The 23,258-nt window shown below is 34.3% G+C and overlaps 1 protein-coding gene across 1 annotated transcript in view; it reads left to right on the forward strand.

Moving 5' to 3' along the window:
* The window catches only part of FBXL17 (F-box and leucine rich repeat protein 17), a gene marked incomplete at its 5' end in the record, with an annotated part of 308,442 nt that overhangs the window by 194,055 nt on the left and 91,129 nt on the right, over positions 1-23,258 (forward strand). Inside the window, one exon of the mRNA XM_084278599.1 lies at positions 2,054-2,130. Within this exon, the coding sequence (XP_084134725.1) occupies positions 2,054-2,130 (77 nt within the window). The remainder of the gene's footprint in view (positions 1-2,053; positions 2,131-23,258) is intronic.

The raw sequence follows: 23,258 nt of genomic DNA on the forward strand, positions 1-23,258 counted from the left end.
CATTAGATAAAATTTTCAAAATAGTTTTCTAGGTTCAGAAAAAATTGTTTTATCCAAGATAAGAACTGTCTCATAATCTCAGTGCTCTACTGAATTATATAGAATCAGAGAAACTTTTGGCTTAGAAAAGACCTTTAAGATTGTGAAGTCCAACCCTTAACCTAGTACTGCTAGGTTTAATAAAAACTTAGTGTAACTGTAGTGTCCATTCACTTTTCAGTTATATCTTACTTGCTGAAATGTCTAATGAACATACTGTAATAAAGGATAATGATTTTCTAGTTATTCATATTACTATTAGCAATCAAATTTCATTGCTAGGAAGGCTGTTTATGGAACGACTAATAAAAATCATTTTCACAGCCTAGTTATCTTGATAAAGACAGTTAACAGAGATTACCATCTTGTTCAAAATCATGTCTTACAGGAAAAAAAGTTTTCTGTGTATGCAGAATGTGTTTAAAGCTCTACATCATACCTGATTTTTAGGAAAATAATGTGATGAAAATGAAGTTCTGAGGTTAGATAATATTAAAAAAGATAGCCCTACTGTACCTTCTAAAAGAAAAGTAAAGGTTATGCTTGCTAATTTTCCTAGCAGAGAACAATTACAGAATCCAGAGTTTCACCTTTGTTTTCTTCCTCCCAGGGGTTACCATGTTAAATATTTCTCCTTGTTCTTTGCATATTAGTAAAGGCAGGCAATCTTTTCCCAATGACAAGCATTGCAAAAATTTTCTAAATTTTAGGCTCTCTTAGTTTTCAAGCACTGAAAATTTCTAATTGTGGTAAAGGAACTCTGATTAAGGCACTCTGACAGTCATGCTGTTCTATCAGTAGTGAATTTTTATTCTAGATTTTAGAATAAGACAGCAGAAAGGGGACAAGTAGATAGGGCTATCGTTCAGTTAGTCTGTTATTGTAAACTGTAGGAATTAGACTGTTGCTTTGAAAATCAAAAATTGGAAGCATGAACAGTTAAGTCAGATTTGAGGATAATCTATTAGTGGTGGTAAGTGGAGGAAAAAGGTCTCTGAGGGTGTAGGTGTATTTTCCAAAAGTTATGACAAATTTAGCAATACCTATTATTTTTCAAAATTGGCAAATAATTAAATATTGAGTATTGTAGGAGGGTTGATTTAAGAGGCAGAGTAAATGATTGGGTAATTGATCTGAAAATTAAAGAGGAATATATTGGATCAGAAGAAATTCATACCATTTATCCTGTAAAATATTTTTAAAGTGTCTCTGTAGAGAATAGCAGAATACTCATGTTAGCTGATGTAATGAGCAGTGTTGCATTTTACATTAATGAAACTGAAAATATGTTTTATGAACTATATTTTTGAGTGATACACTATAAACAATGCAATTGTAAACATAACACTAATACAGACTTCATATAATAAGCTCCTATTTTACAAGACAATTTTAGTTTTCTTGTTTTCTCACAATAAATCAAACAAGGAGATTAACAGAAAAAACTTAGGTGTTTCATTGCAAATTCATCTTAGTTGTGACAAGGCAAACAAATGAGCTGTCTGCTCATCTATACAAACTTCTCTAGCAACATACTGGAACACCAGTGGCATGTAGCATTTCATGAACTGATGAATGCTGACACCTGCAATAATCACTGAAGAAATACAAACAGGAATTTAAAATTACATTTTCTTTTGTCCTCATTAGAGTGCATTTATAGTTCTTCCCTAGAAGAAAGCTTTTTTAAATCCTGCAATAGAAACTTTCCAAAGTTACACAGTAATAACTGTAAATTTGTATTTGTATTATTTTCAAAATGACTTGTCTGTATATATTTCAAGTAGCTCACATACTGAAAGACTTTTGGGAATATTGATATCAAAGCATTCAGTGTAAAAGAAATGTTTTTCTCCAGTGTATACGTGTAGCCATATGCATTATCAGTGAATTTTTGTGAATTCACAAAGTGAAGAAATTGAGATACAGTACATTGCACTTAAGGATTGTGCTCTTGCTGTTTTAAGATGATCGATTGTCTTTTAACTGTGATTTTACTGTATGTGTCTTCCAGATGTGTGGAGGTGATTGCCAAAGAAGGACGTAACTTGAAAGAACTGTATTTAGTATCCTGCAAGATCACTGACTATGGTATGTAATATACCTCTATCTTTTTGTGTGTGCATGTGTGTGAAGATTGACTTCTACTAGCTTTGCACATGGACTCTTGATGGTGGTGGACATAGATAAGTAAAAAAATTCAGAACCTTTATCCATAAAAATTTTAAAAGTACAAAAAGTGTTTGACATGCTTTAAAGTATCTGTGGTTAGAAGTGTGACATTCAGTGTATAAGTGTGCTACAGAGTGTTCCTTATAATGTTGTCAGTAAATGGACAGACAGGATAGTGCCCTTTGATTTGTCCTGGAGACCAGGAAAGCATTTGAGAGAAAATCCAAAGATGCATTTCTAGATGCTTTAAAAGCCTAATTAAGCAATAATGAGCGTGAACTCATTCCTTATTGTAGGCCATAAAATTTGAATGAGATGATCCCTTAAAGACTTCTAGGTTAGAGTAAGGAGGAACACCTTGGGAACTAAGCTTTCTGTCTTGTAGGCCACACAAAGAAGCAGAATTTGTGTTTGTAATAGGAAAATTTCTTGGACTTCAGTGTGTTTGCAGAGGCTGCTTTGGTTTATCATGTTTTGGTATTTTTTTCGAATAAGATGTTGACCTCAAATAAGACACCTATTTGTGCAGTAGGACCACATTCTGAAATCCCATTTGTATGCCTACATTTCAATAGGAGTTGTAAACTGTATTATTGAGATGTGCATTTCATGTTTTCTGACTGGTTTTCATTCTTTTATTTCATTATTTAATTATTTATTTTACTTTTTATGACAAAGCTTTTATAAAGAATACTATGTCGAAGTGACAAATTACCTTTTTGGTGATAACAAACTCATTCTTTTCCCCTTCAGATTTTGTACTTGAGTGGGGTTTGCATGGGTGCATTCAAGGGTATGTTGGTCTTCAGGTTTTAACTTGCCTCGTGTCTGCAGTGTTTGGACATGAGCTCAAAATACAGCTGTAGCACTTGTGGGAGCTTTGGGGCATGGCAGAGGAGAGGCAGCACGGGCCTTTTTCCACTGTTTTCTCTAGTCTGCAGTTGATTGTACTTCTGTGTGCAGAACAGATCTTGACAGAGTTGAAAACACATTTTCTTGGCTTGATATCACTTGGCCAAGATGAATTTGTGAATGTCTACTGAAAATTCAGGGAGAGGAATTGGCTGTAGAACATAAAATGACAGTGAAGTTGCTTCTTTTCACTACTGTGGCGTCAGCAGTGCGGGACCTCAGTTGGAAGGGAGATTGGCAGATTTTTGTACTATATATATACTAGCTGCATTTTTGTCCCTTCTGATTTCAACAACCTATGTAGAAAGAAATATCATGGGAATAAGGGAATCCACATCTTGAGGATCAATAATTCCTCAAACTGGTATCACACTTCATTGTCTTTAGTTATTGAGAGGAAAACAGGATTATTTCCAAAAGTAGGGAAACACAGACTGAGAAACTAAAGCAAACAAACTGAGGATAGGGCAAGTCTTGCTTATGAAAGAATGGAGAGAGGGGTCAGGAAGTGTCTCTGGCTATGAAAAGTGTCTTCAGAAAAGGAGGCTGAAGGGAGACCTTATCGCTCTTGCAAGGAGGATGTAGAGAAGATGGGGTCCATCTCTTCTCTCAGGTAACAAATAATAGGACAAAAGGAAATAGTTTAAAATTGCACGAGGGAAGATGTAGGTTAGCTATTCAGGAAGAATTTCTTTACTGAAAGGCTAGTCAAGTATTGGAACAGTCTGCCCAGGGAAGTGGTAGAATCGCCATTCCTGCAGGTATTTAAAAGGCATTTAGATACAGTGCTTGGGGAGGTGGACTAGGTAGGGTTAGGCTGTGGTTCAACTGAGTGATCTTAAAGGTCTCTTCCAAACTAAGTGATTCTAAGTGAGAGTTTTGTGGTTTTGGCAGAATGAATGAATAAGGAATATGTGTGTAGTTTGGACTATTAGTTTGGCAATCATAGTCTTCCAACTGGAGCTTCTGTTGACTTCCGTGGACTCATCTCTCACCAATGTGTTCGATTCTGTGGTCATTCAACATTATTGCAGTCGGTTACTGGGACTCTAAGAACATTTTTAGTTGATAATGCTGATAGTAAGTTTCACTATTCACTTAAAAATGTCTCTGTCATAATAAAGTTCAGTAAGACATCCAGGAAAACAGCTGTGGAACTGATTTTTGATACATTATTAAGACTAATTGACTGTCATAATAACCTTCAGCATATCACAGCATACCAGCCTAACAAATATATTCTTCTACTTAGGATATCTGAGCCAAAAATCCCAAGTAAACTGTAGCGAAGTATACTTTATAAGCCTAATTTATACTTTGCAAGGAAGTCAAAACTTTGCTTTAGACTAAAAATGTGATAGCAAGCGTACATCAATTACATTAACAGGAGCATTGCAGGGTAGAGCCAGGTTTCACCCTTTTCTTCCTTTTTTATCTATTTCCTAGTACTTCAGTGGAAGACTTTCTCACATTTGTTTGTGGTCCTGTTCAATTAAAAAAGTGAGCTCCTTAGAATGCTGTGAGCTCAGTTTATATCTGAACTTCCTTTGTCAAAGAAGTTCTATCTCTTCTACAAAGGCAAAAAAGCAGCCACACTCTTCCTCAGAGATTTTCATGGTCCTCTGCACCTTTGTTTTATTCCTGGGAAGCAGATTAAATCAGCTGAGAAGCATGTGCTTGGCTTCTTGTGGAATCCATCAGGTGGTCTCCAATGGTCTTATAAAGACTTGCAGCTTCACATGCCTAGCTGTTGAGGCTCTGCCAAGAAGGAAGTAAGTAGTGTCTGAAGCTCTGTGATTGGAAGGGAGCATACAGCTGTATGCAACTGTGCTTTTTGTTTGTTTGATAACCCTGAGGGTGAAACATGTAATTGTCCTTCCTGTGGAATTTAAAATACTAATTTTAAATTGTGACTGTACCTATTTTCACTGGGTTTTAAAACATACCTAGAGCTGCTAGCAGATTTTCTGCACCTTGATAGAGTATAGATGCAGGATTTTAAAAGCCCTCTTTGAAATTATTCAACTAGCTAACTGTTAGCAATTAGTAGAACTTCGACTTCTGGGACAAGATCATAATTCTGTATCTGAAAAAGAAAAGTAATATTGCTAATTTCCAATAAAATTTGTAATCATTTCAGAGATTAAATAAGCAAAAATTGTAATTGCAGTAAATAAAATAATTACAGCAAAACCTGTTGCTAATTGCCCTGCAATTAACGCTGTAAGTATGTGCCTGCAATTTTATGTAATCTAGCAAAGACTGTGAACTTCGTCATTTTATTAATTTTTTTCTTTTGTTTTATGATTTCTGCAATAAGGCAGTACACAAAGCTACCAGATGTAGATGCTTACATGCAATCAGTACTTTTAAACTGCATTAAAATGTTATATTTTGACGTCTAAAACATTAACTAATGCCCCCTACACCCTGATATTGTAGCATGATTTTCTCTGACATTTTTGCCATCCAGAAAATGTTTTGGTATTTTATAGAAAAAGACAGAAGAGGTTCAAAGTGAGTCTGACGTGTGTATATACTAAGGGTTGTTGACTTCAGGGGTGGCAGAAGGGAAGCAACATATATTGCTGTATTTCGTGTAACATTACAAAATGGTTAATTCGGGAGGGGGGGGGTACTTCTGGAGAAATTATAGAATTACATCTTCATGTTTGTCTAGCTGGTTTTCTAAAATTCCATTTTTAATTAATGATGCTTGCTACAATGTATCATACCAGGATGCTGAAAATTAGTTGAAAAGTTTCTTTACATCGAGCACATTGTTAAATGCTAAATAATTGCTAGAATTTACCTAGACTGACAGGAGACTCTGAATTAGTGTAATCTTTGAGATAAACACCTGTTTGCCTAAGAGCACAGATTGAAGTTAAAGCTGACATTAGTTCCTCATATCATTTTGCCCTTTTGTTAAACAGTCATGAATTAAGCATGGATTGTCAGTGTTATCTTTGAATTTCCTGCCTTTTGTTGATTTGTGTCACAACCTCAACTTTACTTAAACATAAGGGGGTTTGTATTTAAGCTTTTACTAAGAACTAGTAAGAAAGCTAGGCTTTCTCAGCTGTGGGGAAACTGTGTGTCAAATGAATTAGGTTGATGTGAAGATGTAGAGCACTGAGCTAGGGCAGCCAGCGCACAAAGAATTGTGTAACTGTCTTTTCAATTTTATGCTCTAGTTCTGGGTTTTATTGATATGCTTAGTGCTGGAATTTGTTTTAAGTAAATTATTACTTATAAAGTCTGTAATGGTGCAGAGTACCATGCACTCTGAAACACAAAAGTGAGATTTTTGTGTTCAAAGATGAAAAGATTTAATGAAACTAGCCTGTGAAACTGGACTAGATGTTTTAAGGGTCTGATCTTGCAGTAAGGTTAAATAGAAGTTACTGAGAATTACTTAAAAACTGCGTTTTTACCCGTAGTGAAAGACAAAACTCTCAAATACTTTACTTCCACTTTTGAAAGATACTCAGATGAGTGGTTTTTGTCTGTATGAGCAGAAAGTCATTTCAAGGGAAGCTTTAAGTTACCACCTTCTACTAAGAGGAAAAAAGAAAGCGAAAAACCTAAACAAAACCGAGTAACACCATCCCCACCAAACAACGCCAAAAAAAAATTTAGAAGGAAGAGTTTGACATCAGCACTTTGTACAGCTGCACCATGAGAAATCACTTAATAAATTTCTGGAAAATCAGAGTACCCAAACTGTCATTAATAGGGGTGCAGTTAGCACTGTTCAGAGAATACGTTTATCACATAATTTTTCCTGTCAAGTAACGTGCAGAAGATGGCAGTTGTCTCAATAGTTGTCTTTTAGAATTCTCATTACCTACTAGCTCTGGATTTTGCCTAACTTTAAAAGTCTATTTCTAGCTGTAAAGTAATTGCACAAAGATTTTCAGATTAAATACTTGGTACAAGGACCTGAGATGAACTGTGGTATTTTGCTGATACCTTTAAAATTTTGAATATTAAAAATATCTCTAGATATGTACCCTTTTTGTTTTAAAAAATTGTGATCATTTCTTTTTTTGTATTGCCTCTTTTATAATTTACAGATATATTTAGTGTCTTTGAGGACACGATATTTTTTTTAAAGGTTTTTCATCTGTGAGGATGTTTGTTGAAGCAGAAAGCTAGTTTCAGCAAACTATACTCAGATTATATAGCTTTTATTTTAAAATTTTATAGATGAGGCATAGCTAGTACAAGTAAATGCCTGCAGAAATTAGATAATATTTATACTGAATCAAGTCCGGCTGTCACAAGACAAAACGTAATTCTAAGTTACGTTTTCTTCGTCATAACTTCATTCTTTTCTGAGAAGAGAGATACAGCTAACAACATTGAAACATTAGTTTAACAGCCTCTTGGAAAACTGTTTTAAAATTTAGGCTACATATGCTTTCTATTGTAAAACAGAATGTTTTAATTATCAGGGGATCGGGTCTTCCTACTGAATAATACAGATAAATCTCATGAGAGTAGCTTGAGTTTCTCTCTGATACTTAGCATTTGTCATGTAAATCATAAAGGATAAGCATACTCTGCGTATATCCTCACAAAAGAATGTTCCATTTCTGCTTCTCAGTTCCATTAGCAAATCTCTCTGTGCTTGATCTTACTAAAACTATTTATTTCTTAATTTTAACCTTTTTATATTATTTTTAAAACACCATTTCTCTTATACAGTGTTACTTGGAAGGGAAATATATATTTGTGGGATAAATGCAATACATATGGATAGACAGAATGAAATAGGTAGTAAGTATATTTTTAATAAAAATGATTTCATCTTCATACATTATTGGGTTACAGTGTTTTCCTTAATTTATATAATTTAAATAAACATAGCTTGCATTTTCTTTCAAAACTCTTTTGAATTGCTGCTATATTGAGTTTCAAGTTTCCCTGTTTCTTAGAATCAATCTTTCCCCTATTACGTTTCCTATCCTGTGCATATTTCTCTCTTTTGTACTCTTTTAATGACCCAGTGCATGCAGACAGTAACCACAAAGAGAACTATTTTTCTTCTTGTAGATAAGTGTACAGATAATAGTTTAAGGACCAAGGCTCTGTTACCTTCTTTAGTGGTTATGTATGTTGTGCATATATGTATGTTTATATTTATATAAAATGGTGACATTATATTGTTTAATTACTTTATGTATTTACTGTTATATCCATATGAAAGAAAAATATCTATAAATTGCTTCCTTAAAAACTTTTTTCTTCCTTTACACTTTTTTATTAATTATTCAGAAACCTCACATCACCGAAGCAAAACAGCAGGATTGTTGATGTGTAGTGCCAAATTTTGAGGTTCTTTGCTTAGTTTCAGGGTTCCTTTTCTGTGCATAGGTTGCAACCTCAGCTCCAGTAGACTGTAAATATAATTACATGAAGAATAAGTGGGTGGTAAGCAATCTGCACCCTGTTGCATGCATTAATGATACATACTTCCTTTGACAAAATCTTTATCCGCTAGTAAAATAGTGATGTTTGCTTTTATATTAAAATGTTCATTCAGAATTCTGAAGCAAATATTTCTATATTATATTTGCAAATATTTCTATAGAAAATCTGGTAATTATAAGGATCAGTGAAAGCTTCTAGCAATAGAGCTGAGTTGCGGTTTTATGTCGTTTAACAAAGCTGCAATATAACTTACTGTCCCTTCATCCATTTAAATGCCAAACTGTTTATGTTGGGGTATAGGGAGTGAAGAATTTGATTCTTTTAATGTATTTCAGAAACTGTATGCTTCCCTCTGTTTGGGAGGAAAAAATCATAGAACATACAGGTTTTGTAAGGACATTTTGCAACTTTCTTGTTCTGATTTTTTTTTAATATTCCTTTTATGTTTGGTGTAGTTGTTCATATACAGCTTTTCATGTACTGATGGCTAATTTTATTTCCGTAAGAGACCCTATTGACAGTGAAACAAAGAGAATTGTTAATGTGAGGAAAGATAGCAGCATGCTTGTGTGTTTTGGGATTGGAACCCTATCAGAGTGCATCTTTAGTTCTGTTAAGAATCTTCAAGGAGTGAATAGGTAGCTGGCTGGAGTTTTCAGTAGAAGTTGTTAGAAGGAAAAGTCATCTTAAATCTTTATCAGATATAACCCCTGAAGCAGAAAAGAGCCCTTGAACAATCTGACAGCATCATATGTAATTCATAACTATCAAAACCCAAATTTTCTTTGAGTAAGTTTTATCAGTATTCCCAGAGTCACAAAAATTCCTTGCAGTTTACTTTAAAAGTTGATTTGAGATACCACCGTGCATCTTCGAGAACCCATACAGTGAGATAAATTACTGCAATAGCATATTTCACAAATAACAGATAGTTGCAAATCCTTTGTACTACAGTACATAATAGAGGATTTTCTCTTTGAACAATGAGATGAAACAAACTTCCTATTTTTTGTAATACTAGAGGGTGAGTTGTCCCCCTTAACCTGTACCTTTAAAAATAATGTAGTATAATACCCAGTTGGAGGAAGCGAAATGTAGATGCACTTTAGAATCAAGATGAACAGAGCAGAAGCCTATGATTTGCACACAGTTTGTTACCAGTTGGTTGTTCTAAATGTGGAAAATGGAGATGTGTTGTACTGCAGGTTTGGTTTGTCCTGTAGAGATACATTTGTTTTAATTTTTTTTTTTCTGTGGAAAACTTAGTAGTATGGGTTGTTGCTTCAATTCTTTGACAGCAAACTTGGCTGTAGTTCATCAGACATAACAGAAAGCTTAATTTTGTGCATTTTTATCTCTAGAGAGAGGTACTTCAGTTAATCTTTGCAAAAAATGCACCTAACGTCTGAGTTACCAAAATACAAAATCTACTTCCGATTTAACAAAAATTAAAATAGCCACAACATCTGCCTCTGTTTCCAGAAATACATTTTGATGTTCTCATTTATTTGCTGCAGTTATTGTGTTAGGAAACTATATTATAGTCCTGAACTTTCATTTAACACAGGACCCAGCTTCTCCTCCCTTGAGATATTTTTATTTCCTTTTCTGTATGACCTTGCAAAAGTAACATAAAGCTTTATTCCTTCTGTGCACGTGTTAACCCCTATATTGGAAACAGCGAGATAGGTGCCGCTTCAGTCACCTACTACACAGCAAAAATATTTTTGAAATTACTGTACCTGAAAACTTGTTTGCAGCTCAAGACTGGTGCAAAGTACAAAGAAGTCATTACATGTGAACTATGTAATTACGGTCACATTATGATGATTGAAGTCATTGCCATTTCATTTAATATTTTGATAAACCACACTCAGGTACCAAATAAATCTATTCTCATTTTTAACTTTTGTCTTATTTTTAATTTCAAACAATATCTGTTAATTTCACACCATTTCCAATGGAACATTTTATTTGCAGTTAGAAGTAGATTTACTTGATAAAAAAGTCTAGAACTTATATTTAACATGAGTCTGTTTCTAGCTTGGTTAGAATAAAATTTAATTTACACATTTAAAACAGTATTTTGTGACAAACACCAGTAATTACTCATACAGGCACACTGTTGCTGTAGTCCAGTTTTAGATTTAATTCGTTGAACTTGAGAATTTGTTTGAAATTTTCCTCTCAAGCACTTTATTACTTGAGTAGCAATTACTATTATACTTCCAAAAATCCACTCATTAGCTATATTTAAAATTATTCTTATAAAACCCAATATTAGTCTCAGTGGAGAGATTGCTCTCATATTTCTAAATTTAAAAGCAGAATTTATGTTTTCTTAAGTGAGAGAAAAAAGAACTCAGAAAAGTAATTTATCAAATCTTTTTCCATTTAATCATTTATGATACAAGACTCCAGTTGATCTGTGTAATCATACAAATAAAGAGTTGTACCATATTTTCAAGTGTTTGTGCTGGTTTTTTGGTTGCAATTTCTTTATTTTAAATTATAGAAGCCAGTTTTATGATCCCCTTTTTAGTGCCCTCTAAAAAGTATTTTACAAATTGCATTTTAAAACTATTATGTTACCTCAGTGTTGACTAAACAGAAATCACCGTTTTCTTCAGGCAGCATCCATAAGGGACATTTCCATTCAGAGCGCTTCAATATGATAACTGGTGTTATCATATGATAACATCTTAGAAAGCAATATAGTTGTTTTCACATAACTACTCAAACAAAGTTTTTAAAGATATTAATTGTTGGTGTTAGGATTGCTATTCTGTGTTTTGTTTTGTAACATCTGGCCAGTTTTTGAATTCCATTAATACTGCAGAAGGGAAGTCTCCTTTTGACCATAATCTGACTGTCAGCCTGTCTTTAAAAAAATGGAGGTATTAATAATGCAGATATTTTGAATGCCTAAATTCAGTTGGGTGGGGGGGAGATTCTTTTATTCTAATAATTTCTGTAGTCTCAGGGATTGCATTAAGAGACTGAATGCCTAGAAACATTTCTTTTCTTTAAATGCCTGAAGAAGTGCTGATTAAGATACTGATGTAGTTCACTAGAATAGGAATACAACCAGGTGGTTAATATCACAGGAATATTACAAGTATTGCTTTAGAGCCTTATTTATTTAATAAAAACATAAAATGCTTCTTGAAAGCAGTTCAATGTTTAAATGTTTTTAAGGATGCAAAAGAGAATCCTATGTCTATTCCATCTCTGCTTTGTGGCACAGCACTGAGGCCTCATTATATATGTACATAAATATATCTGTTATGTTTAAGTATGGCATCTGTGACCCAGTATTTAAATATCAATAAGTAGGGACTGTATCTTTTTATTCATATTAATTTGAAACATGGATTGTGAGTCAGCAACACAACCAGTGGTAAAATAGCATGGAATTTTTTTCAGTTTGTCCAAGAACAGAGGATGCAGCCAAAATATATTTTATGTTAAGTAACAAAGTGTAATGAGTTACACTTTCCCTGTGCATTACTTCAATTGTGGTGATTCCAGATTAGCTTTGCTGTGAGAAAAACATTTCATTTTTACCCCTGTGATGAAGTGTACAAAGAAGTTCACGTTGGCTTTGTAAACTGCAGATTCTTTCCACATAACTATAAAACAGAGTGTATAAATTCTAGTGTGAATCATGTAGGGGACATGATTCACTTCAGGAATAATCTGAAAGGCAAGTAATAATACTTCTTCTGAAAATTAATAAATTGGCATAAAAATGTTAGTATGATCAACTTCTTCAAAGATTTTAAGAGTTTTCTGTTAAAAATATAGGCTCAAAGTAGCTTTTGAGTGATGTATTTCAGTTCCTCACAAGTCAAGTTGTATCGCTGTAGCTTTTGAAATGTCAAGTAACTTTCCAAAACACTTAAACAAGACGATTGCTTTATTTGCAGTTCACTTTGTCTTGCTGTCATCACATCTAATTTTTAGCTATATGTATTGGACTATATTACTTCTAATTACAAGATGCCTAATACAGAAGCATAGTAAAATATGTCCAAAAATGTGTAGGTACAATGTTGTTAGCAGGAAGATAAAGGAATAAAAGTACATGAAAGGAATTACTGAATAATGGAAGAAAGCAACTTTATATTATTTTTAAATATTCAATTCATATTTCTTTTTTAATTGTGCATCTTTTGTAACTGATAAATGAAATAACTTCTGTGAAATCAACCTGTTTAGATACTTTAAAAAGAATATCAATATTTGGAATGTTTGCATGTTGTTTGTTATATAAAGATCCAGTTTTACAAACTTCTAAAACTTTTCAGTAATCTAAATTTAGCAAACTTTTTTTTTATTTGCCCAGGTTAATGAATGGTTATTTTTTTTTAACTTTTAAAATAATACTTATTTGTACCAACTTACATGTTAGTGACCACCAGCTTGTCAACAGTACTAGTAGCTCATAGTTCCTTACCTGTGTTTTATGAAGTAACTGAAGGGTTCATGCATCATATTTTTTTGAATACCTGAGTTAATGCCGCTTAAATGAAAATATTTTCTCATTCTAAGTATCTGCAAGGTAACTACTCGCTCACATACTGAGAATAACTACTTGCTTTTTTAAAAATTAGTCTCCTGAAGTTTTCCAAGCAACCAGAAAACAAAAATGTTGAGATCAGGTCCACTGTGTCTCTGCCTAGCTGTTTCTTGGACACGTCCAGGAGTGGAGGTTCCACCACATCTCTGGACAGTGTTTCAGTGCTGTGCTTATGCTCCTGTTTGGGGGTTGGGTTTTTTTTTCCCGTAATTACCAACCTATACCTCACAAGCTATACTGTGTAGTCATTGTCCTTTTTAGATCTTTCTGGTGAGCTAATGAGTTAACTTTGTTTCCATCATTTTCATAACCACCTATACAACTCATGTCTTACCACAGCATTGTATTTGTGGGAAGAAGAAATAAGTGTTATTTTTCATTTGAAATTAACCTGGAACTTAATAAAATTGGAAATGAACAAATATTAACAAACAGTCATAAAAAGTACCTTCTATGTCTTAGCCAACTAATGGCTTTTTCTATCAGGAGCTTTTTATGCTGCGTATTTATTACATTGGATTTTTCCTTGGGCCATGAGCAATTTTTTTTACTATTTCCTTCTAACTTATTAAATTATTATTTAGAGAAAAAAACGAATGCCTTGTGAATTAATTATATTTGCTTTCTTTTTGCAGTTACCTTGAAAAATCATTAGAAGTCAGTGACAGTGTTGCCTATAGCTTTGTTTTAAATCAGTGGGGATATTGTGAGGGGGTAAAGTAAAAGCTTATTTTGACAGCTTGGATATTGCTGCATTTTCATGTAAACTACAACAAGTTGTTTCTTTTTGGGTTTTTTGTTTGGTTTTGGTTTGTTTTGTTTTGTTTGGGTCTGTTGTTATTGTTCCGGGTTGTTGTTTTTTTTTTTTAAAGAAACATAATGAAGAAAACTTATATTTGAGTATCAATACAAGTTAAATTTCTCTAACATCCTGACGTACTAGCTCTGCTGGCAACACGTCTGTTACGAAAACTGAAAGAGAAGAAATCATAGTACTTAAAGGATGCTGCCTAGTTACCTAGTAAAAGGACACATAGCATAATTAACTTAAACTAGTTGCTGGTCTATTGTAACAAATCCCAAATTGTGTGACCAGTGCAGTGGAAAGTAGCAGTGGGATGTAACCTTTACTCTTAGCCCACAGTTGGCTTTTTTCTTCTTTATTGTCTGACAGTGTATTATTTCTTGATTAATGTTAAGGAGGAACAAAAGCAGTGTAACTGTTGGGGAGTCTGACTCAAACCTAATGATATCCTAAACCTACGTTTTGGGACCTTGGTCACATGGAGGAACCCAGAATTGCCAGCTAGGAACATGGTATCCTTAAAGTTTTTTGGGCATCTCACGTGCCAGGTAGAATGATGACACTAAAGGGAAATTAATTTAGAGCTACATCTTTAAGTAAAAGCAAGTGTGTTTTAGTGGTCCTGGCACATATGAACAGTTCTTTGAGTCCTTCTGCTGGAATGCCATCATGGAGGACTTTATTCCTTATTTCTCCATCCACATGACTGTTTAGATCAGGACAGTTCTTGTATACGCTGAGAAAGTAGGAAAGAAAATTGATAGGGAATTTTCAGTGTAAAATAAATCTTTGAAGTGATGCTCGTATCTTTCACAGAAAGAAATTATAATACCCACAGATTTCACTTTGCCTATTTAAAATGGTACCTTTTGTTTCTCCGCAGTAGTTCAGGGACAAATCAGTTCTGTATTTTTCCTAGATGTAGCTCAACAGTTTTATAGAAGCAAAACTTGTTTTCTCTACTATGCTGTGTTCTTGTCAGATAATTAAAGGAGGAGGATTAAGAAGCCATTCTGATCAGATGTTATTACAAAGGAAAAAGAGGAAAAAAAATCTATTTTGTCCTTTAATCAATAAATATACAAGTACAGTTTGAAACTAATAGAGACTGCAAACTGAATGAAACCTAATTCACTGAAGTCTCTATTCCCACTGCAATCCATATTTTCTTATGAGCTATGATTGATGACCAGTGAGGTTTTGCATGGGCTTTGTAAGAGAGGCTAAATGATGCATTGGCTTTTTATCTGCACAAAGTCTTTTTGTGACCTTATGGAGAGGGCTTTACCAACAGCCGTGTGTTCGTATGTGTCTAACCATCCACATAAGCACGTACACACAAAAAAAATACCTTGAATGAATGTTCTTTGTTTACATTTGTTTCTTACGTAATCATAATTGGAAAAACTGCCTTTAGAGTACAAAAATAGCACATAACTTTCAATGATGTCTTTAAGGGAAAAGAAAGAGGATTAAGTAGTAACTTATTTTCTTTTTTCTTTTTACATATTTGACCTCATTATAAAGCAGTTGAACGTTTTGTAAGACATGCACATTATGGGTAAATTTCTTCACATTCATTCCTATTATTTTTTTAATCAAAATAAAAAGGTCAACAATGTAGTCTTTCTGGCAAAATAAAGTACAACTTGATTACATTCTGCTAATATATAATAACATTTAATTTGATATTAGGAAGAGGAAAGCCTCTAATAGAAGGGAAGTAGACTGTATAAATTAGGTGTGCCCTGTTATATTTACCCCTGTTCATGCAATTTTAAATATTGCTGCTACTGCCAAAGATAAAAATACCTGAATTGTAAACAGTTATGAGAAAAATCTAAGAAATGTGCAAGCACAAAACTTGTTTATATTTTCAAAATACCTGAATCTCATTGAGCTATCTAACTGCAGTGTGGCATTAAAAAAAAAAAAAAAAAAAGGTAATGCTCAAGGCTATGGGATCTAATGATACAACCTATCACACAAGAACCCAGATCCCCAGGTCGTAGGGATTTAATTAATTTTATGGATCATGTGGAAAGATTAATACTTTCAGATAACATACAGAAGCCCTCTAATACTTCTTTAGTATAGGTTTACATAGCTCTTTCTTCATATGGGTGCAATTACCTATCCATACATCTATGGTCTGTTCCTTGTGTAAGATGCTCATGATTCTCTAATCATAATAGTTGCAACTTTGTATGTTGTCACTCATCTGATTACCAAAGATTCCAGTACTAGAGATTTTGAAGCACCTCACGGTTTGCAGATAAAAAGTCCATAATCTTGAATCAAGATTTAACAAAGAAGCATTTGTGCATTTCCTATGGGAAGTGGCTTAGAACTGCTCACAGAAAGTTAAGCTTATTACTGTACTTGATAATGGAGCTACTGACAGGTCTTTTGTTGAATGAGAGTTGGTGTGCATCAGTTGTTAAAGATGGAAAGCCTTGTTGGGGCTTTTTTTTTTTTGCTGACATAGACTTTAAATCTTGAACGTCTGATGATATCACATAGGGAATGAAAGCAGCTTTAGATGTGTGGGAATAAAAGCAAAAGAATAAAAAAATAAAACCAATCAGTCACAGCAATAGCATGTGCAGCCACAGTTTAGGGAAAAAATCCCTGGATTTATTGCTGTCAGCTGGAACCTTGCTCTGTTCTGGAAATCAGAAAAGATTCTCTCTGCTTTTCAAAGTTTTAATTGATTATATAAAATATTATCAAATTCTGAGGAGTTCATGGTAAATTTCAACTCTGTTAATGGTCTCAAGGCAACTTGATCTGTTTTTTAGAACTTCAGCCTTCTCTACTTTATTCCAAAGTATTTGAGGAAAAAATTACAAATCAAGTGTTGATTTTAGCCACTGCAAATTTTGGATATGTTTTGTTGAATTTCAGTCACTTTGTGTGACTAGGTGACCTCTCACCTAGACCTGTTCTCTTTTAACTCTCTTAATATTTTCACAAGCGCAGCGTAAGTATTTTCAATCTCTTCCAAAGTTAAGAGCAAAACTACCCTTTCCCTGAAGGTCCAAGCAAAATAGCTGGCTCATTTAGAAGACACTAATAGGTGCTGGTGGCCCTTGAAAATAATGAAGAGGAAGCGGGGTCCAGGGAGTTGATTGCTTCAGCAGTTTGACTGGCCTACGAGGAGTTAGGATGCAGTTTCAGTCAGGGGAACGTGGGCTCTGAGGTGAGGTCCTCAAGAAGATTGGGGAATGGGGAATTCCTACGCTGGGAAAGTACTCGTGTTGTAAAGCACAGATAATGTTATCTCTGCAGTAGCAGGTATGGATGTTAAAGTGGAAAGGGTAGGGAGAAGGTCTTCAGCAGAGGCTAGGGATGCCCAGGCCACCCATTGGCTTGGGGAGCAGAATGGACATACATGCCCTAATCCTTCTTGTTGCCTGTACAGGGATGTTAATTTACAACCCATCCATGATAGGTGTTTCTGGGAGATTTAGAGGACAAGTTTCAGAGTCAAATCTGTGTTATGAAGCCTTGGAACCTCTTGCTGCCTGATGCATTGCAAAGCCAGTATTCTTTTAGTTTTAAAGCTCTGTGTAATAGTCAAACTGTATTTTTCTTAAGAAAACAAAAATAAGATACTTTGGTATTTTGAAAAAATACAGTATTCCAGACCATCTGGTACAAATACTGAAAGCAAGAAATCATGCAGTGGTGGGATATTGGAATTAGAAATTACCTGAAAATCAGACACTTTTCTTAGGTTTTTTTTTCCATTCCTCAGAATTATTGTAAATTCAACTATTTAAATCCGTAAAGTCTTTAGCTACTCTTCTACTTTAGGCCTGCTCAGTGTTTTAACAAGTAGCTTTGTGTGGCTAGATAGGAAGAACCACTACTGCCTTTATGTCCTCGGACTGGAAGTTATAATAGATGTTCGTCTCTATTTCCAATTTACAGGGGCATTACAGACATCACCTGTACCATACATTCTTGTTTAGCAAGTAGGTAGTTTGGAGAGTAAACATTTCTGCTGTTCCTCTGTTGTTTTTGTTGCTGTTGTCTTCAAATTACAGCTTCTCTAATTTGCCATTGTTACCTACATGTTTGCAGGAAATTGTTTTAGGTTTTATAGATTTAAACTGCTTCTTTTTCACATGCCTGTGCCCTCGGGTGTAATTTCTTCTTGAAGCAGAAGAATCCCCTATTCAAAAATGGCTTCTTTCTGATGAGAAAGGAATTTAAAAAACTAAGTTGTTCCTTCCAGCTCCATGGTCGTGTCTAATTTCAGCTTTCAATATTTGGTAGTTACTTTTACCTTTTTCATCTTGCCTCTTAGTGTGGGAGCAAACAAAACAGATAGTCTCACATTATGATAGTGAGGACAGAATGCATCTGAAGTTGGGTTTTTTTCCTGTTTGCAAACAGCAGCAGAAAAAAAGGTACATATTTCTGTCTTAAATATTTACATGTGTATTTTGTGATTAGAAAATCAGTAATCTGATTAAAACTGGATACAATGTTTATGGGTTCTCTAGTAAGTCTTGGGTGTACAACTTTTAAGCAGATTTCAGAAATATCATTTGTGTCATCCAGCATTTGAAAGCAGTTTTGTGAGCTTCTGTTAAGTATTAGGATTGTCAATTTAAACATGGAATTAGCTAACAGACATTTTAAAACACTTCTGTCTATCCAAATAGCATCTAAGCACCAAGAGAGCAATATTGATTGATAAAATATTTGTTGCTCTGTCTAGAATCTTTGGCACCAATTCATTGTTCTTACTGAAGAAAAAGGGTAGGCTAAAATTACATAAAACTAGTTAGGTGGGGAAAATAACTGCATTTGTGGTAGCGACACATAATATACTTTGAGCTGCTTTATGTAATTATTACAGTACAGATTGCTCTTATAAAGTATAAGTAGTCAGTGTGACGTTTTACAAGGAAAATTAAAATTGAAAATAAAAAATAGATATATAAAGTGATGTGATCCTCAGAGCTCACAAATTGATCTGTTACTGTAATAGTTTAGATAGACAACTAAAAGCTGCTTTCTATCTTGATTCATGAACAAAAGAAAACTTAGCACTGGAACATATGAAATATTAGGAAAAATTATCTCCACTGAAAGGAACCTGGGTCTGATTCTCTGGCTCTTGAGGTCCAGGAGGTACAAGTAAGGCTCATACTGGCAGCAAATATACAGGAAAAATTATGCACAAAATACATGTCTGCTTTAGGTTCCAAATTAGGCAAGCTGACCTGCAGTCACTGCTTCAGAAAGAAAAACGGACACAGCCTAATGTAAGAAGCTTTGTAAATGTATTAGAGAGAAGTCACCAGGACTGAAAAATGCGAGCTGCAGAGGGATTTATTCTCTCTGCTTTATAGAAATTGGCTTCCTGAAGTTTTGCTTTTGGATATCATAGATGACTAGAATTATTTGGAGCTTATCAAATCCCTCTCAGCCAGCAAAATAAGTAAGCATTAGAACATAAGATATAAAGAAGTGGACAGATGTAATGAAAAAGACCATGGTATTTTGTACCTAGAAAATACTGTTTTCATAGTCCCAGATGTCAGGCACAAAACCAGTAATCCGTGTTTCTTTATTATCTTGGAAACTGATACCTGTTAATTCCTGCAAAGATCTGCATTAATTATCAGGCCAAATTATCTGTTACTCTTCTAATTCTCTGGAACACTCTGGTATCTTGCAGAATTGTAACAAAATTAACAATGAAGTAAATTCCTGTGCTTTTCACACTTGGAAGATAAGGTTTGCTTTACGTGACAAGTTTGGAAGAAACCTGAAAATTTTTCTTCTTTAGGTCTTTTCTCATCTTTTGCAGTAGTAGCACAGTTCTGAAGTCCCTATGCCTTAACATAAAAATCCAAGCCTGCCTGCCATGATTTCATGGTTGTCTGTGGAAAGTAGAACATTTTGCTCGGTTTCTAGTCTTTTCTTCATGCAGTGAGGATTTCTTTTATTCAGGTTGTTCATTCCTGCCCACTATTACTGCCTGTTTGACTACGGCTCAGCCTCTCTGCTTGTGGGTGATGCAATTAGCTAGATTTCTACTGCCTCTGCTAGGAAGGACAAATTACATGTGTTTTGAGATGCAGAATAACTGTCTACTCAAGGAGGTAGTGAAAAATAAGATTCAGTTCATTCTCTCTGTTGAGAGTGATTTTTGACTTTCTATACCAGAATAGGTCCTTACAGAGAAGTAAAGACAGAGGTTGGGAAAAAAACTTTTGAAGAAGAAAGTGGTATTTAAAGAAAGGTGGAAGAGGGGAGGGAGGAGGAGGTATAAAATATATGACATGTTTAAAAAAAACAATTAAATTGTGTGATTGTGCTCTAACGTTTAATGTACCCTACTTCTCTGCTTTTGAATTGTCTTCCCGGTTTTGTTAGCTACTGGGAAGGACAGATTCCAAAATTGACTGCTGTCACTTCTCCCTTTATACTGTTTCTTCCTAGGAGAAAAAAGAAATAAAAATCTGATGTTTGGGGTTATTTATATCGCTTGTAACTTACATAATATAAAGTATATGTCCTCTATTGTTACTAGTACTTTCCATGTGCTATTCAAGGAACTTTAAATGCTTTATGTTCTCTATGTGTGGGACAAGACTGATTATGCATACTTTGAGATGCAGGATAATTGTCTACTCAAGGAATTAATGGAGCATAAAGTACAATTACTAAATTCATACCCTGAATTATTTTGCTATAGCTTTCCTAGGTAGGAAAACCAGAAGAATTGTAGAGCTATCCTACACCTTCTGGATTGATACTATATCACAGACCCTCTGCAAGGCACCTCTCTGACCTACTTCATATGTAACAAAATGGTTTAACATCGTATTTTAGTCCTAGCAGTTAATGAGCAAAGTCTTCTATAGGGTAGAATCATAATGGTTTTCAAGGGAATGTTTCTGTGTTATATTCACAAATAATAGAAAATCCTTTCATGAGGAAATCTTATGCAGCTACATGAAAAGTGATTAAGTGAAGATACAAAAGGAAACAGTTAATCAAGTATCAAACCTTTTTGAAATGTTTTTCATGTCAAGTGCCTAATAGATTTCATTGGAAAATTTTGTTTTGTTGTTGATGGTCTTTTTTTTTTTACAAACAGCTGTTGCAGCATATGCTAGAGTAAAGCCTAAACTCCTTAAACAAAGCCTTTAAATGGAATGGTGACTTAACTGGTCAGCAGTGGTTTGATTTCATCACTTTAATATCCCATACTCTCTAGGGAATACAGATGTATTAAATTGAAAAATGGGATGATGATTTTATCAAATAAGCACTCTGGTAATTGTGATGAGATACTTCCATGAATGGAACAGTTTTCTAGTCATGCAGTGATTCTTGAGCAGATTTCTGCCTTATGATTTAGACAAGTAGAAAAGTGTTTGTTGAACTAGCAAGGAAAAAGAGCAATTTCTAGTACTGTAAGAAACATTTTTCTTATAAATAAATGATCTATACTGAGGTAGCAATTTATCTGGAATTGAAGAAAAGCTGTTTTCAGGATTTTTTTTTTTGCAGTTGAAAAAATATTATTAAAGCTAAATGTCTTCATGCAGTGTGTTCACAAACCAACATCAACAGTCCTACTTCTGTTTACTGCAGTTCAGGAGAGCATCTATGTTCGTGACTTTACTGAAGTACCAACTCCTATGAATAGAAATTACTTAAATTCAAGTTTAACTAATACCTGAAAGAATGTTTGTATTTGCTACATAAAAGAATATTACTAGTTATTGTGTGATGCTTCTTAATTCATTGTTGTAAGTGTATCTAAACAAGTTACATACACAGCTCTGAGAGATTGTCTCCTTGTGACTTTTTTTTTTTTTTTTTCTTTGTAAATGTTGCTTTTAGAAAATCCAAGGACTGGGAAGGTACTAGAGACATTTGCTTCTTAGGTCAGAAAGCAGAAAAACATGGTGCATATAGTAGTGCAGTTCTTGACTTGCATGTTTTCAAATACTGATACAATCTGAGGTGCAAGGAAACTGGAGAAGTTAATAAGAAAGATAAAAACAGATGCTTGCGGTTAGATGTCTTGAACTCAGTAGACGACACATTAATTTTGTATCTCGATTTTTGTTTCTGTGAATATTGATTTTGATGTATAACAGGGCAATTTTTTTTAATATAAATTCAAGGATAGTTATTTTCAACAAGTAATACATTTCCCAATGCAGATCTTATCAAATATTCTGTACAAAGATAGTCTGTTTATAATTTATATCTAGATACTTCATTGTGGGACACAACTGGAATACAGCTTTGCAAAACTGTCAAGATAACATCATCCTTAAGAAAAAAATATCTAACAGCATTTTTAGAATAAAAATATGTATGGACTAGGTAATCATTTCCCCTCCTACCTCTGCAAGCATCGATACTGCATGCAGAGTCACCCCAAGGCTATCTTCCTGTAGCATCTAAAAACTTGTTTGCACAGCTATGTCCTTCGATATTTTATTCCATGTACACGTGCATTACTCTATGCATTCTTATGCAAACCAAAATTGTTCTTTTTGCCTGTATGTATCATGCTTATCCAAGACAACCAACCCATCCCACTGATTGTTTATCCCTTAGTCTAATTGTCATACAGACTGTCTATTTAAGATGCTACTTGTATTCCTCCCGATGAGAAATATTTTCTATTTTTTCTGTAGAATATACCAGGAAATATCTAAATCATTATTCAGAATGTTGCTCATGTGTTGGTTTCTTGCTGTGGGGAAAGATTAAGAGAATCTGCTAAGAGAAATAGGAAGCAAGACAAAGACTTAAATCAGCAAACAAGTACAATACATGAGTTAGCCTTGAAGAAGTTAGCTGCTTTGCACCAGCAGTTATTTTAAAAGCGTAAACAGAGGATCTGTAGGGAGCATCCTGTCTTTTCCTCATATGCGGGAGATTTTGTTTCTAGAAGTTTCACATTTTGATGTTTATATTTGACCAGTTTCTACTGATAACTTTGCATATATTGCTGATACTGTTGTAGTCAGTAATACAGGCTGCAGTGACGTAGACTGTCCGTACTTGTCCTCGGTGCGGTATCAGTTCGCTGTGTTCAGTTCGTTTGGTCCTTTATGAAAACGAGTGATGTGCACATGCATGTCCAGGGGAAAAGTTAAAAGTATTTACATGTTCAAATAACACGTTAAGTAGTGCTGTTTGCCCCATTACTACATAGTTTGTAATGTGAAAAAAAAGCTCATGAGGCCAAACTGAGGTGCTTCCCAGAACAGTCTCTAACATATCACAGAATGCCACAACTTCAGAGGAGTCAGA

This window comes from Gallinula chloropus (assembly GCF_964237585.1).
Source record: "Gallinula chloropus genome assembly, chromosome: Z".
In the NCBI taxonomy this organism is placed as follows: Eukaryota; Metazoa; Chordata; class Aves; order Gruiformes; family Rallidae; genus Gallinula; species Gallinula chloropus.